The sequence below is a fragment of the Arachis ipaensis genome, chromosome B2, assembly GCF_059453495.1.
Source record: "Arachis ipaensis isolate K30076 ecotype BB chromosome B2, ASM5945349v1, whole genome shotgun sequence".
Lineage (NCBI taxonomy): Eukaryota > Viridiplantae > Streptophyta > Magnoliopsida > Fabales > Fabaceae > Arachis > Arachis ipaensis.
Genome location: NC_142437.1, coordinates 101,323,056 through 101,339,713, shown reverse-complemented (window position 1 = coordinate 101,339,713; position 16,658 = coordinate 101,323,056). Strand labels below are relative to the sequence as shown.

At 28.4% G+C, this 16,658-nt stretch overlaps 1 protein-coding gene across 2 annotated transcripts; it reads right to left on the bottom strand.

Annotated features, from left to right (window-relative positions):
- Positions 1 to 6,091: 6,091 nt before the first annotated feature.
- LOC107625577 (receptor-like cytoplasmic kinase 176) lies at positions 6,092 to 9,934 on the bottom strand. 2 transcript variants are annotated; one of them, XM_016328252.3, is made up of 6 exons: positions 9,457 to 9,934; positions 8,612 to 8,934; positions 7,951 to 8,086; positions 7,680 to 7,822; positions 7,457 to 7,580; positions 6,092 to 6,924 (listed from the first exon to the last, which is right to left on the bottom strand). In XM_016328252.3, the coding sequence occupies exons 1-6, from the start codon at positions 9,506 to 9,508 to the stop codon at positions 6,470 to 6,472; spliced, it is 1,233 nt and encodes a 410-aa protein (XP_016183738.1). In that variant the 5' UTR covers positions 9,509 to 9,934; the 3' UTR covers positions 6,092 to 6,469. The 2 variants fall into 2 exon arrangements, with proteins under 2 accessions (XP_016183738.1, XP_088359748.1); XM_088503622.1 differs by having other exon boundaries at positions 7,457 to 7,822; positions 9,457 to 9,814.
- Positions 9,935 to 16,658: the final 6,724 nt, after the last annotated feature.

The window sequence follows — 16,658 nt, the reverse complement described above, 5'->3', positions numbered from 1 at the left end:
TAGGGTTAATTATATTTACTAGTGGTAATTGGAGGTGAATTAGATTTACCATGGATAATTGGACATGTATTGTTTTTTTTTTTTTTTTGAAATGGGCTCTGGAGTCCAACCCAATAGAAGTTGGCAAGAGTTGGCAGAACCCCTATTGGTCCTTAAACAAATTTTTTAATCGAATTCGTCCTTCAAAGATTTTAAATTAATCGCGTTAGTCCTTCTATCATTTTCTTTGTTGACGGCATCAAAATTTGTTAATGTGGCACGTTAAGTGATACTAGAACACACACATAGGAGTTTTAATTGACTATTAGCATGATAAGTTTATGAAATTAGATCAAATTAAAACCTAATTAAGGAAAGAACTTAAAGCATTGAAATTCCTCAATTTGGAGTTGATTTGATCTAATTTCACAAATTTATCATGTTAACGGCCAATTAGGACTACTAAGTGTGTGTTATGGTGTCACTTAATGTGTCAAATCAACAAATTTTAACGTCGTTAATAATAAAAGTGACAGAAAGACTAAAATGATTAATTTAAAATATTTAAAAGACGAATTTAATTAAAAAAAACTTTTAAAAACTAATTTAAATAATAAGTAATCTTTTGAGAACTAATTTGACTATTTATCCACACATTACTAGTAGAAGTTGTTATGGATTTGGCAATGCAACGAACAAGTCCAAGCAAATCATACGGTGCTTTAGTATTCAACTTCATCTACTCCAAAAATTAGTTACATCCTATTAAGCACAGACACTTTGTTGATTTGTTGTATTTGCGTATCAAACATATTTTAGACACGATACTCATTGACACTCATCCAATACGCGTGTTTGCTGTGTTCAACTGTGTCTTAATAAAAAATAAAAAATTCTTCTCCAGACATACTTGGACATACCTAAATACCATCACGTGTTAGCGTCTCTAGTCTTATTCTTAACATGTATTCTTAAAATGAGTTTAAAAATAATATATATTATTATTTATTAAAATAAAAAAATATTTTAAATACTTTTATATTGTTAAAAAGAGGACATTAAAAACAGTTAAAAAATATTTTATATTTTAATATCAATAAAATAACAAAAAATTTATTGTAATTTATCTAAAAAATATTTTATATTATATATATATACCATATCTTTATGTCTTATAAAATTTTAAAATTTGTGTGTTAACATATTCCATATCGGTGCCAGTATGCATGCATCATTGATGCACCAATTATGATTAGTATAAGCATTGATTGAGATTGGGTTTCAATACAAAGGTAAGAAAAGAAATCGTTGGTGGACCCTTGGAATAGGTTACACTATAAACAGATTCTACTTCTCATCAACGCCCCCATATCACAAAGATTATTATGACAGGTTCTCTCACTCATAATAATAATAATAATAATAATATTATTATTATTATTATTATTATTATTATTATTATTATTATTATTATTATTATTATTATTATTATTATTATTATTATTATTATTATTATTATTACGGGAGGTCATATTTCATAGTTTATATATATATATATAGAAATGAGAAGAATTACTAACTTTGATTCACCATGATAATGGTATTAGGAAGAATTTATTTTGTTTATTTTTTTACCTTTTTAATTCTTTCTTCAATTAAGTAATTAAGTTATTGATGGTGAGTAAAGGACTGATTCTGATTTTTTTTTTATAAAAATCAATTTTCATCAAGTTGGTTATATTTTTAAGTAATCATACAATTTTCTTTTATTTTATTATTTAATTAAATATTTATTAAACCAATAAAATAAAACACATCACACACATGAGATATAATATAATATAATTTCTTATATTCTCTTACTTGTAACATTCTATCACTCTAAGTTTTACCTTTATTAATATATATATATATATATATATATATATATATATATATATATATATATATATATATATATATTCTGATATGTATATGTTACTTACAGTGACTATACTATTTTAAAAAGTTGCTAAAACTAAAATTTTGTATTATTATTATTATTATTATTATTATTATTATTATTATTATTATTATTATTATTATTATTATTATTATTATTATTATTATTATTATTATTATTATTATTATTATTATTATTATTATTATTATTACGGGAGGTCATATTTCATAGTTTATATATATATATAGAAATAAGAAGAATTACTAACTTTGATTCACCATGATAATGGTATTAGGAAGAATTTATTTTGTCTATTTTTTTACCTTTTTAATTCTTTCTTTAATTAAGTAATTAAGTTATTGATGGTGAGTAAAGGACTGATTCTGATTTTGTTTTTATAAAAATCAATTTTCATCAAGTTGGTTATATTTTTAAGTAATCATACAACTTCCTTTTATTTTATTATTTAATTAAATATTTATTAAACCAATAAAATAAAACATATCACACACATGAAATATAATATAATATAATTTCTTATATTCTCTTACTTGTAACATCCTATCACTCTAAGTCTTATCTTTATTAATATATATATATATATATATATATATATATATATATATATATATATATATTCTGATATGTATATGTTACTTACAGTGACTATACTATTTTAAAAAGTTGCTAAAACTAAAATTTTGTTTTATTATTTAGTAATATTTTTTTAAAAATATGACTAAAATATAAAAAATTGTGACTTTAATTTTAATAATAGTTCATAGTTATTGTACTCACCATAAACATAAACATATTAGAATTTATCTATATATATATAGATAAATGCTAGGTTGTTTTTGTTTGTTAAAGATAAACGCGGATCGGATTAGATATTGTCAAAATTTCGATTTAATATCCGCAGTGTTTAAACTTGAACGTAAGGATTTGACCAAATTGGATATCAGATATATCCGCAAAATATAAAAATATTTTAAAATATTTATTTTTATTTAAAAATCAATAAATTCTCTTTTTTTCACTCTTTTAAAACATATTTATTCCTAAAATATTAGCAAACATACTTTTTTTTAATAATAAAAATAAAATAATACAATATATATGATAATTATTAGTTGAAATAAAATATAAAAAAAATATTTACTTATTTATTTATTTATTTTTTTCGGATTCACGCGGATATGCGAATACCTACCAGAAATTCGCAATCTAATCATATTAGTGTACAAATTGGATTGGATCAATATCCACAATTTTCGAATCGGATTTTGATAAATACTACGGATATGCAGATCGAATCCGATCAATGTATAATATCTGCAGTGATTATGCAAGTGTTATTAAATTAAAGTCACACTTTTTTTACATTTTGGTAATATTTTTTTTAATAATAATTTTTGAAAAACGTGTTAAATAATAAAAAAGTGTTATATTTTAACAACACTTTTTAAAATATCGTAGCCATGGTAACATAAACATATTAGAATATATATTTCTAAAATATTTCCCATAAATTGTTTTCGAGAGTTTGAGATTATTCCTCGAGCATCTGGTTAGAAATTTGGGTGTATATATTTACCAATAATTATATATATAGATAGATAGATAGATAGATAGATAGATAGATAGATAGAGGAGATTACTAATAGGAGTATATTAGGACAATGGTTGGTTGCACTTGTTAATTTTTAAGAGGAACAGAATTTAGGGAATGTAGTTTATTTGCACCTATATTATTCTAAGAATACTATGTTATTTATTGTTTGTTAGTGACAGACACCTTACTCTATTATTGAAATAATGTCTTTTGGAGGGGTATGAATTATGTACGAAGTAATTACACCATAATTATTCGAAACATATTTAGGTGGACCTCAAAAAAATCAAATTCATTTAATAGAAATAAAAAAGAGTAAACTATTAAAATTGTTTCCAATTTTTAATTACACTAATAAAAATATTTTTCATTTTTATTAATAATAAAAATATTCTTAAATATTTTAAAATACGAACAAAATATCTATTAAATATATATTCTCAAAAAATATTTTAGAGATTTAAGTTTGATGTGTTTTTTTTACGCATAATTAAAAAATAAGATATTTTTATTTTTAAAATTTGGTAATTTTATGCTAAGTAATTTTTTTCCGATTTATTTTTGTTGATGGCCAAGAAAAATGAATTTTTTTTCTAGAAATCAAATTTTTATCTTTTTTATTTACTTTCTAAATAATTATCAAAACATTTTTACATAATTTTAAATCAAATACATAAATTGTTTGTCAAATACAAAAATTACTTACCGCCTATAAAAATAATTTTTTTGGTTATTTTTATGGTATTTTATAATATTTTAAAGATATTTTTAACAATATTATATGAAGGGTATTTTTATTAGTGTCTTAAAAAATCAGGAACAATTTTGGTAGTAAAAACAAAAGTTATAAGTAGTTATCTACTTAGCCAGATGTATTTCTCTTATCCTCAGATTAATAGATACATATAGGTTAATAACTATAGATAGAAGATCATATATAAAAAAAATTACTTATATCTTTATTATTATTTATACTTTGTCTTCACACCCTGACTCAAATAGAAGAAAGTCAGGTTTAATAACGTTTCAGGTAACTCTCAGAACACTTCTATTGATATATATCCAATGTATTTATCAATAGTTTTTTCAACTCTTCTTTTGCTTTTTTGAAATACTTTATTTAATGAAATTTTTTGCATTTGCAATTTCCTTTTCTTATGAAACATATTTAATTTATATTTTCGCGCTAATAAAGAAAAACTATAAAACAAATTGAATCTTTTAGTCTTAAAGATAGTTTTCTAAAATTAAATTAAGTTTTTTTTCTTACTTCACATAACTTTCTTTAAGGATAATAATAATAATGTTGAAAAAAGAGACTAAATATAAATAATTAGATATAGAAAAAATAAAGTATATCTAGTAGTGTCTACTCTATAGCGTGCTATAAATGTTGAGCAATCGTATACCAATTAAGTTGCTATTTCCGGTGGCTACAACACAAGTTGTGTGGATTGATAATAAAAGAGAAAGGGGTGTTCATTGTTCATTGTCCAAGATCCAAGATCCGAAAACATCTCCTATTGGTGGTTATCGAAAACTTTGGAAATATGTTGGGCAATCTACGAGTTCTTCCAAAGCACAAGATCTTTGTGTGTCCCTTCGTGTGCTAGTGGAAATTAATCTACTAAAAAAATTTGGTTTTCAAACTCAATATATCAATTTAAAGGTAGCTAGTGATATTCATACACCTAATTGAATAGCTGTTTAGATATATATATATATATATTTTATCTAATGGTATTTTTCGGTTTGAGGAAAAGTATGTAAAAACTATACATAAATATATTCAACAAATGATCATATATTTATTTTTAATTTTTTTATAGAAATTCTAATATATATAGTTCAAATAGAGATCCAACTTTAATTTTTTTTTTTCAAGTAACGTTAGCTAATTTTTTTAATTTTAAATTTTAAATCTTCAATCTTAAATATTAAATTTTATATCCTAAATTCTAACACTAAACCCTAAATTTTCCAAAAATGAAAGTTAAAAAATTTTTACAATGAGACAAAGAATTGACAAATGTTGTCTCTGGAAAAATTGATTCCATGTACCTTTTCTAATATATAATATACAAATAATATTTTAGTTAATCCTAAATTCCATGTTGATCATTTTTTTTAAAACTTAAAATTGGAAAAGGAGCATGGAAACTAAAATTAGTTATAGTGATAGTGCAAGGCATGAGAATTTACCACCACCAATTCATCTATGTTCTCATGACTCTAGGCTACTGAAACTACCATCATCTAATTTTAAAAGCTTCCTAACGGTTCTCACTACTACTTCTAGACCCATTTTGTAATGTTTAAAACTTTAAATTGTTAATGGAACATGGTGGAGTCTTCAGTCTAGTTCATCCATTTGTTTGAAGGTAGAGTTAATTGATAGAAACAATATAAGAGGCCATAAACTATTTTGCAAATTAAATTCAAAAGTACTAGTTATCTCACATGAAATTGTTATTTGCATCTTCCAATGTAACAAAAAGGACAAAATAATATTATCAACAAGACAAGGGGAAAAATAAAAGACAGAGAGAGAGAGAAAAAGAGAAGAGGAGGGGGGTTGGACCTGCCCAAATTAAATCAAATCTACCAATTACAGAACAATTTCTTATGTTGTCCAAAACAGTAAAACAAAGAAAGCTAGGAACTATACGAGTAATGCTAGGTAATCAACTTCTTTGAGTCAATATTAGCCAACTTTTTTAAAATTATTTTGCTTGTTTTGAATCCTAGACCCTTAATCCTTCAATCTAAATTATAAACCCTAAACTCTAAAGTTGGCTAGTATTGGTTAACTAAAAGTTGGTCCCTGTATTTTTTTCAAACTATACATTGCTTGCATAAAAGTGAGGTGTTTGCCACACCTAACAACATCTTGATTTCACATACTAATTACCTCATCCCAAAATTCACTTAAGTTAGGCATAAAGAGGGGAAGCAGAAGGCCTGGGATAAGAAGTCTTCCTTGGAGAGTCTGCACCACCTTTGCTAGATGCAGGGAGGCCGAGGCCGAGGCCGGACCCACGGACTTGATGCTCCTTCCTATTGCCATTTTTCGACACGTCCTTTGGATCCTGGAGCTGCTCCAACTCTCTAACTACATCATCCATATTTGGCCTGTACTTAGGATCAATGGCAAGACACTGAAAAGCAAGCGTGGCAGCCTTTTGAGCTCTACTAACCGAGTATTGACCTTCAAGACGGGTGTCCATCACACGAAAAACTCTACGCTTGTTGGAAAGATAAGGTTTAGCCCATTCGACTAGGTTGTGTTCTCCGGATGGCCGGTTCTTGTCTATGGCGCGCCTTCCGGATAACATTTCCAGAAGAACTACTCCGAAACTATATACATCACTCTTGGAAGTGAGATGACCTAGTAAAAAGCATGTGTTTAGTGCTAAGATATAATGTGAATCACCTCATTATTTGAATGAATATCAAGAAGACAATGCCACACAAGTGTTATGTTCACAAATCTTCATTTGAAAACCGAAACATAACATTTTATGCAGAGTTTGGAAGGATATCCTCATAAAAATTAAAAACCCATAAAAATAAGAGTTAATTACAATTCATTTCCTTGAAATTTACGTCATATGTGTGCACTTCAGCTCCGAAATCCAAAAAATGCGCAAATCAACCCCACAACTTTCAAAATAAGTGCACTGCACTACACCCTTTGAACTTTGAGTTATGTGGAAATCGCCTCCGTGAACATTCTTGATAGCAAGTTAGATACCCTAAGCATGTATCATTTCTTTAACATTTGATGGAAAAATCATCAATATGGTTAATCTACCACATTTTGAAATGTTCAAGGATCGGTTTGCACATTTTTAAAGTTAAAGAGGGACATAACCCAAAAAATTCAGTCAAGAATCCAATAAAACCACCAGATACTATACCTGTTGCTAGATACTCTGGGGCTGCATATCCATGTGTTCCCATGACCCGAGTCGAGACATGGCTCTTATCACCAGTCGGTCCATCTCTGGCCAGCCCGAAATCGGAAAGTTTGGCATTGTAGTTCTGCAAAATTATAAGCCACTGAAGCAGCTTAGTGACTGAATTCTTAATCCATTCAACCATAACAAACAAGACATAGCCAAGCTTGCAAGATATACATACAGTATCAAGCAAGATATTCGAAGTCTTGAAGTCTCGGTATATGACTTTAGTTTCTGTGCTGTGGAGAAACGCAAGACCCTTCGCAGCACCGAGGGCTATTTTTAATCGCAGAGTCCATGTAAGTGGCTGAAAATGAACACTTCCTGCATTAACCACGATTTTAGTCGCCATTAGTACCAGAATTAAGCAGTTAAGTATGCATTATAGACTAATTTAAGAAGTAGAGAAGGGAAAAAAAGAAAGTTATGCAACTAAATTAGATAGTACTGACTTCTAAAGAGATGATTCTCCACACTGCCCTTAGGCATAAATTCGTAGACTAGAAGCCGGTTCTCGTCCTCTAAGCAGTAGCCAATCAATTTGACAAGATTAGGATGCTGCAGTTGTCCAAGATAGTTGATTTCAGCCTGCAAAATCATAATATAGACCAACAAATTTAGTCACCAAGCAAAATCATTTTTCAGACCAATTATAAGTTTTGGTTTAGTATCAATGAATCATAATCTATATCTAAAATGTGCTCTATTTAAGTTTTACACTAGGTCATTAATGCCAATAACATCAATAGTTTCACTGAAATTCTGCAAAAAGGATCAGATAAGAAAAGTGGACTAACCAACACAAATTGGAGTTGTCCAGTTTTAATTAGGCATATCAATTAAGGAAATGATCAAAAGCATCTTAATATTAGATATATTTAAGTGAATGTACAATATCACTTTATTGCGCTCTTTTTTCTTATTCTCTCTCCTTCATTTAATACTGACAAAAATTAATTAATAGTGCATAAATTTTGCTAAGTGGACAATGGTTTTGATCCACATAAAATTTGAAAATGAACATTTATTTTGGACCACACCAAGCATATTTTGCAACTTGCAAGTACTTAAAAGGGAAACTGAATGAGTAAACAGAGAAGAATTAATACTTACCAACCATTCCTTGTGACCCTGGAAACCATCTTGGTTGAGTCTCTTCACAGCAATAACCACACCAGTTCCTGGCCTTGTGGTAGCAAGCAAATTCTCATCAATCCACCCTTTAAAAACCGAACCGAATCCACCTTCGCCTAAGACGCTGTCGGACCGGAAGTTTCTAGTGGCTGTTTTTAGCTCTGCATAGCTGAAGCTTTTCAAATTGGAAGATTGTAAGATCTCGCCCTCGGTCCGGGGTGTCATGGGAATAGAGGCTGATGAGCTCCTACTATTTGAGCTGATTTCATAACCATCTCTGCTTACACTTCGCGACGTGAATCCTGCTTAAACACCAAGAAAGACAATGTTCATAAAGATTCAGGCACTATCATTGGCCTTCAAATAATCAAAATTAACAAATTCTCATTTTACCAAAATTTACATGAATTCCAACAAAACCCCAATTAATAACAAGACTTTCCCTCAAACTCATTACAGTTTCTCCCCTAAGAAATCACCTTACCGAAATCCTACCTATGAATGAAGATTCTCATTTCCCAAAAATTAAAAAAGAAAAAATTAACAATAAGCACAGATCACAACAACAGAAAAAAGACACAGCATCCTTAACTTTTTGCATGGATCTCAACTAGGTTCACAAAGACTAGTATACATGCATATGACACTCCCAAAACTCTATCCATAAAGTTAACAACTTTAAGTATTTGACAATAAAATCTTCAGACATAAACTATGCTAGCTCATTCAGATATTGAAATTGAGGGAATAGAAAGGAAAAAAAAAAAAAAAAGAAAACAAAACATGCAACTATGCAAGTTCAAGAAGCTTAGTGTTAATGTTACCTGTGCTGGAAGGACTCACAGCCTTAATCCTATTGCTCCAACAAGCACCCATCAGAGAAAGAATTCACCTCTTGAATCAAAAAGCTTTTGGATTATATAAACTCAGATAAACACAAGCAGAAGGCAAAGCTTGCACCACAAAATGTAAAAGCACTATCCAAACAGCAAAAGTAAACCCACTTGTCACAGCCAGATCCTAGTGATTTTTCCACTTAGTAGAAGAACTTTTTCAACTTTTGATGATTTGGGTTTTGATGAGAAGAATCTTAAAGCAATAAAGTGGAGCTTTGTTCACTTTGTTAATGGAAGCTAGCTCTTGGAAAACCATAGTAGTAGATGGTTGACTTAACTCTCTTCTAGCTACTTGTGTAACAATTTTTGTCTTCTTATACCCAACAAACAAACATGGCAATTTATTAGACTAATTTATTCATCCCCCACAAAATTTATAGGTTAGATGGAAAATAAATGCATGTCTATCCATTTTTATTATGATTAATTACATGTGTACCTAAATATTCTAATATTAATCTAAGACAGCTTTCATCTTACGTTATATTAAATATAATATAAAATTCATATCAAATAAATTTTATACGGATAATATATGGGAGATAATAAAAAATTAATTTAAATAATTTAAAATTATTTTATTTAATATTTATTTATTATTGTTAAATATATACTAAATTAGATGTTTTAAGTTTTATATTTAATACTGAAGAAGAAAATATGTTTTGTTGTATCATAAAGATGAGAGGTATATCAAAAATTGTGAAAAGTAGTAAAAAAAATTAGAAAGTCAAATTTAAAAACCAAAAATTTAATAATTAGATATGTATTTATAATTTTTTTAAATTACAAATCTGACTCTTAAATTATTGTTATAATTTTTTTTAAATTACAAATCTAAAGGTGATTTATACGTATTTATGGTTTTTATTTTTTAAAATTATTTAACTTACAAATCTAAAAGTGATTTGTATTTATGATTTTTTAATTTTTTTTAAATTACAAATCTAATGGTTAGATTTGTGTATTTATTTTTGTTAACAGAAGTTCAATACAATAATGTGGAGCAAAAAGAAAAAAAAATAACAACAAAAAAATAAAAATTAAATAGCAATTAACTTATTGTCATCTTTGACATTACCATCAACAATCTAATGGATCAATACTATACCACTCCTTATAGGTTAAAAACGATCTACAAATAATAATCTCCACACATGTCTCTTTGTTCCTAAATATTCTATTATTTCATTCTAATCAAATATTCCAAAACACAGCAAAGATCTCAATCAACCACTTTCTGCGCTCTTTTTTTTTATTAAGTGCTCCTATCCAACTCTCAAAATGTTGTTTAATGATACTCATAAAATTTTATTATAAATTCTGACCTTCAGATTTCTATCTCCACATAAAAAAAAACATTCAACTTATTCACAATAATGAATAATACCTCATATTTGTCTATTTTAAAAAAAATTAGTCATTCTAGTATTATATATAAATATATATATATAATTTAATATGATTTTAATATATATTTTATATTAATAACTAATTTAATGTATATTTAGTATAATTAAAATTTAAATATAATAAATATATAATTATAAATATTATATATAAAATTATAGATATTAAATTAATAAATAATATAATTTTAGTTATTTTCTTTTTAACATTACCATTTCATACTATATGTAATAAGAAAAAAAACAGTTGAATCGGTTTATTTTATATATAAGATTTATTTCTCATTGTTTGACCTTTCCAAGCTACAAAATTGGACACACATTATGATCTTGCTGATTCAATTTAGAGGGTATACATGAATTTGACCATGTGGGTTGATGTTTGGTATAATTATTTTAAATAATGTGCAGAGTATTATTTTTTAGATGATTGAACTGCTTCCAAACGATTTGTCTAAGCTGACACATGGATGAGCTTTAAAAAAATAAAATTTGGACAAAGATTACTTCTGAATTTGTGATCTACATTCTACAGTATGAGATCATTGTGGTTTTCTGATCTATTGACCAATAATGCTAGTCGTAGCGTAAATTAATAAATTATTGTACGAAATGAATCAACAATTAAGAAGGGTGGAAAACCGTCTTTCTTATTCTATTTCATCATATGTTAATATATTTATATCATTTATGGTTGAAAATTGAAATTTTGTCATGTATCTTATTAACTTATATTATAAAAATTTTCAATATTTTTAACGGTTTATAAAACTTGTGATTTAATCTGAACAATTAATTGTAAAAAGTACCAATACTTTTACAATAATAAATCTATTATTATTCCGATAGTTAAAACTTTATGGAGTTCATTGATTAGTCAATAACATGTCAAACTAGGTCACATGACTACAGGAGAAAATTGAATGGGTCCAAGTTTTGAGTTTTGACACGCACAAAAACAAGAAGAAAAGGTCAAAAGATTTTGACATTTTGAAACCGTTTATGCTCCTTGCCCTCTATTTTCTTTTCGGAGATATATGTAATATATATACACTTATTTTTCCTTCATGTTTTGAAAAAAATTTAAAAATATCATGGTGCTAATTGGATTAAAGAGGCAGAGGCAAAAGAATTATGGAAAAGATCTGATGTAGAAGTGATGATAGTTTGGTGGAGTGAAGGGTGATTGGAGTTGGGGTTGAAATTGGAGGAGATTGTGGTGGGGTGAGGGATGCTGGTATGGTGGCTGTAATTCGTAATGATGGGACATGGGGATAGGGTGGGGTTGAGGGTTAGAAGTAAGAGCGGATAGAGGAAAAAAATATAGTGTGATGATGAGTTTGAAAAGAAAAGTAAAGTTTAAAAAAAAAAAAATGTTGACCACAAGTTAATAAAAATAAAAATAAGAATAAAATCTATCTATTAATATATAACTAGTTTCATTCTCCGTGTTCTGTACGAGAATTTAAATTATAATCTTAAATAAATATTCTTTGGTATGAATATAAATTAATTTAGTTTAAAATAATTGATATTTATATAATAATATTTGTTATATAATTTATTAATTAATTTATTATTTAAACTCTTATAAAATTTGTAATATGTAAAAATAAAATTTTTTATTATTTAAAAAATTATTCATAATTTTTTAATTATGTAATTAGCTTAGTTAATAACTTTTATTATTGTTTTTCTATAAAAAAAATCCGTTTATACTATTTAAATATTTTTTCAATACTAATATAATTATAAAAAATATTGGCATATTATATTTATTGTATTATATAATGACTTAAGTTGTTTATTTGGTATGCAAAATAATATTAATGACATCTTAATATATTTATACGAAAAGGAGAAAAATTATACAATATATTATATGTTATAACATTAGATGATTTATACATAAATTAACTATATTGTTATTAAAAATATCAAAATAATCATTTATTATATATAATAATCTTAGATATATGTAATGTCATGTATGTAGTAATATGATCTATTTTAATTATGTGAATAATTATTGCTATTGTTATTTTTACTTTTTTCATTACATTAATAAATAATATTTTAATGTAAAGAGAAAAAAAATAAAAAAAAAAATTAACTTGAATTAAAAAATCTCTATATCCAAATATATATATTAAATGGTTATAATATTTAATTGTATGGTATTTGTTATAGTAATGACTTAAAACACTAATCTAAGATATACTTAGGCTCAGTAAGATCCAAGCAAGCAAGATTAACCTAAGTTCAATGTGAGAGTCTCAAATCTGACTAAGATTTATTACCTTAAGGTCCACGCATCTGCTCGTAAATCGGTTCAGGTTGAATCTCCATTGCCAGTTATAGGCAGGGTAATGGGTACTTGTAAGAGTACCACAGGTACTCCTATCATGTCTCTCATTCTTATTTAAAAAAATTTCTCTTGTCTCCTCATCTTCATCTCGAGTTCTCTTTAGATATCCCCTTAGAAAAGGTAGATACACATAGATATTTATAGATATTCTTTTAATTTTTGTGTAAAAGAAACTTAACAAAAAAAAGCATAACATAATCATCATGAAATAATCAATTCAACATAATTCAACACAATTCATAATGTAACACCCTACCACACAGGGCTTTACGCTTAAGTCGTAAAATCGAGGTGGTGTGGTATTACGACCTCTAAAATAAAAATATATATATACGCATAATAATTGATGGAATGTAGTATACTAGGAGTCTTGAAGAATAGGTAAAGCAAAATCGTAAAATTAAAAGCGCAACACTCAGGAATAAGAATTACTTGCGTACGAAGAAAGCTAAGGTTCATAAACATATATATATATATAGGGTCAAGAGTACAAAATAACAATCTCCTAAGTCAGCTTGCGAAGCTAAGGCTAGCCAGAGAATATTTACATACATATATACAATTCCTAACCCAAAATACATATATCAAACCCTAGTTCTCCATACACCTCTAAAAAGTACAAAAGTAAAACAAGTCATTGGGAGAGTTCTATCCACATGGTCATATATAATAGTACACAAAATAATGTCCCAAAAGATCCACTTCGCTGCAGAACTCTAGACGCCTAGCGAGGCGCCTCTCGACCTGCATCTGAAAAACACAAATATCCGTATGGAATGAGAACCAAGGGTTCTCGGCATAGTAAAGGTGCCGTATACATAAGATATAAGGTCCCGAAAAATTCAGAAGCAATCCTAGAACTCCGACACTCAGATATAAAGCTTAAAGAACTAAAGCAGAAACCTTAAATCAAGGTAGTTTTCAAAGGATTTCTGACAATGATCAAAAGCATGGGTTTGGATTTTCGTACTAAAAATAGGATTGACGTTGCAAGTATAGTCCAAACCCAACCATTGATCATCAATCAAATTATAATCCTAAAGATGTCACAATCAACACATCGTTCTCCCTAGGAACTAATGCCAAAGAGTGCACACAATTTTGGTTGTGAGTAGCAAGGGGGTTTTCAATAATAAAGAAGCAAACAAATAAAGAGATAAAAGAACGAGACAAAATTGTAATTAATAAAGCAATAAAGGAATAAAAGAACTATATATGTAATATGGACAAGTAAAGCTATAAAGTGATGGAAAAGTAGTTCAAAACATAAATGAAACCTTAACTTGGGATGAGTTATGGAATCCCTTCCTTGCCATAACCACAACTATGATAATTATCATGAGTTAATCTCACCTAGTTAACCCCAAAATCGAGGAGTAAGTCAAGCAAGCATAATTGACCTTAATTCATAAGTTCTAACCAACTTACCAAGCTAGTTGATAAAAGGCTAGCTTTAATAGAAACAAGAATCAACTAACTTCCCAAGAATTATCACTAAATGTTGGACATTATGGCTCTAGTAATCCATAGACTCATTTTCCCCAAGCCATGGGGTGGAAATTTACTCCATAGCTAGAGTTGACATTTCATCAAACACCTAGTATGCATATTCACAAAACATGGCAAAATTGGTAAATTAAGGAAAGTTATGAACCATAAATGCTCAAAGTCAATAAAGGTAACTCAAACAAACATATAAAAGCCATCAAACATCAAATTAAACAACTAGAAATCTAAAATTGCAAGACTATGTAAATATGGATAAAGGAGATGAAAATAAAAGCAAGTGTATAACAAGTGGTATAATAGAAGAGAGAATTAAAGAAATACTTATAATAAAATTGCTATAATCCCAAATCAAAGCTTGAAGTATAAAATTCTACAAACCCTAATTAAAACCCCTAAGAGAGAATTACCTAATCTACACTACTCCTACTCCTACTATGTGTTTTCTCTATTCTAAGATGGCTCCCTTGTTATGTGTTGCATTCTCTTTCATATAGCCTCTCAAACCAACCTCCAAGCCTTCAGAAATGGGCCTAGAGACCCCCAAAAACGCGCAGCACATGACTTTTTAATGGAGGCATGCGCTTGTACCTGTGCGAACGCACAGATGCATGCGTTCGCACACTTCGCCGAATTTCCACTTGTGCGTACGCACAAGGAGTCATGCGCACGCACACTAGGCGATGCTTGACTGGACGCGCGACGCGGCTCACACGCACGCGTGGCCCTAGTTCGATGGCTGTGCGTACGCATGCATGTCTGTGCACATGCACACTAGGCTGAGCTCTTCTTCTTTGTTTTCTTCATGCTTTCTCCCAATTGCATGCTTCTCTTCCATTCCCACCAAGCCATTCCTACTTTATTCTTCTGAAACCACTCACAAATAACATCAAGGTATCGAATGAAAGGTAAATGGAATAAAATTAGTCAAAATAAGCACAAAAGAGCATGTTTTCACATTTAAGTTCAATTTAGGGAGATAACACAAAAGTATACTATTTTGGTGAATAAGTGTGAGTTTATGTGATGAAATCCATCCAATTATAGCCAAAATATATCATCAACTATGGGTTCATCAATTATCCCACACTTAAACAATAGCATGTCCTCATGCTAATCACAATCAAAGGAGAAGGGTAAAAGGGTAAGCAACTTATTGAATGCAACTATCTATATGCATGCAAGTATGCTATATACGATCTATATATATCTATCTACAATGTCCTATTGATTTGGTGAAAGGAAACAAGAGAACTCCAATTAATCCAAGATAAGACCTTAGGGCTAGGTAAGAAAATATAACAATATAGCCAAAGTCCAAAGACTTGAATTGAGATTTTCAAACTAATAACCAAACAACTTGCAAGAAGATACAATATAAGGAACAAGAACATAGAATTGAGCGATCGAACCCCTCACCGGATGTGTTTACACTCTATTCGCTCAGTGTTTAGGGGTTAATCACTCAATTCTCTTTTAATCATGCTTTTCAAAGATTTGCAAGTCATCTAACAATCAACTAATATTTGATGCATGAAAAGCAAATATCATGAGGTCTTTTGAGGGTTGTAATGGGGCTAGGGTGAATGTAAGACCAATATGGTCAAGTGGACTTAGTGAATTACATCTTTGATTAGCTCAAGTGTCCACCTACTCCTATATCATCCTATATACATATAACAAAATAACCTAGCTATCCATTTGTCTCCTATCTCATATCTACTCATGTATTTTCTTTCCAAAACACACACATATGCATCCTTTATTCAGCATTTTATTTCATATGCTACTATGCACAAGATTTGATTTGATTGATTTTTTTTAAGAACAATTCCTTGTTTTGTGTC

Excerpts from the sequence above, each read along its gene's own strand:
- LOC107625577 (XM_088503622.1), bottom strand. The coding sequence starts at position 9,508 with ATGGGTGCTTGTTGGAGCAATAGGATTAAGGCTGTGAGTCCTTCCAGC. Across the intron at positions 8,087-8,611 it reads AGGGTCACAAGGAATGGTTG|GCTGAAATCAACTATCTTGG; the intron begins GTAAGTATTAAT and ends ATGATTTTGCAG. Across the intron at positions 7,823-7,950 it reads GGAGAATCATCTCTTTAGAA|GAAGTGTTCATTTTCAGCCA; the intron begins GTCAGTACTATC and ends TGGTTAATGCAG.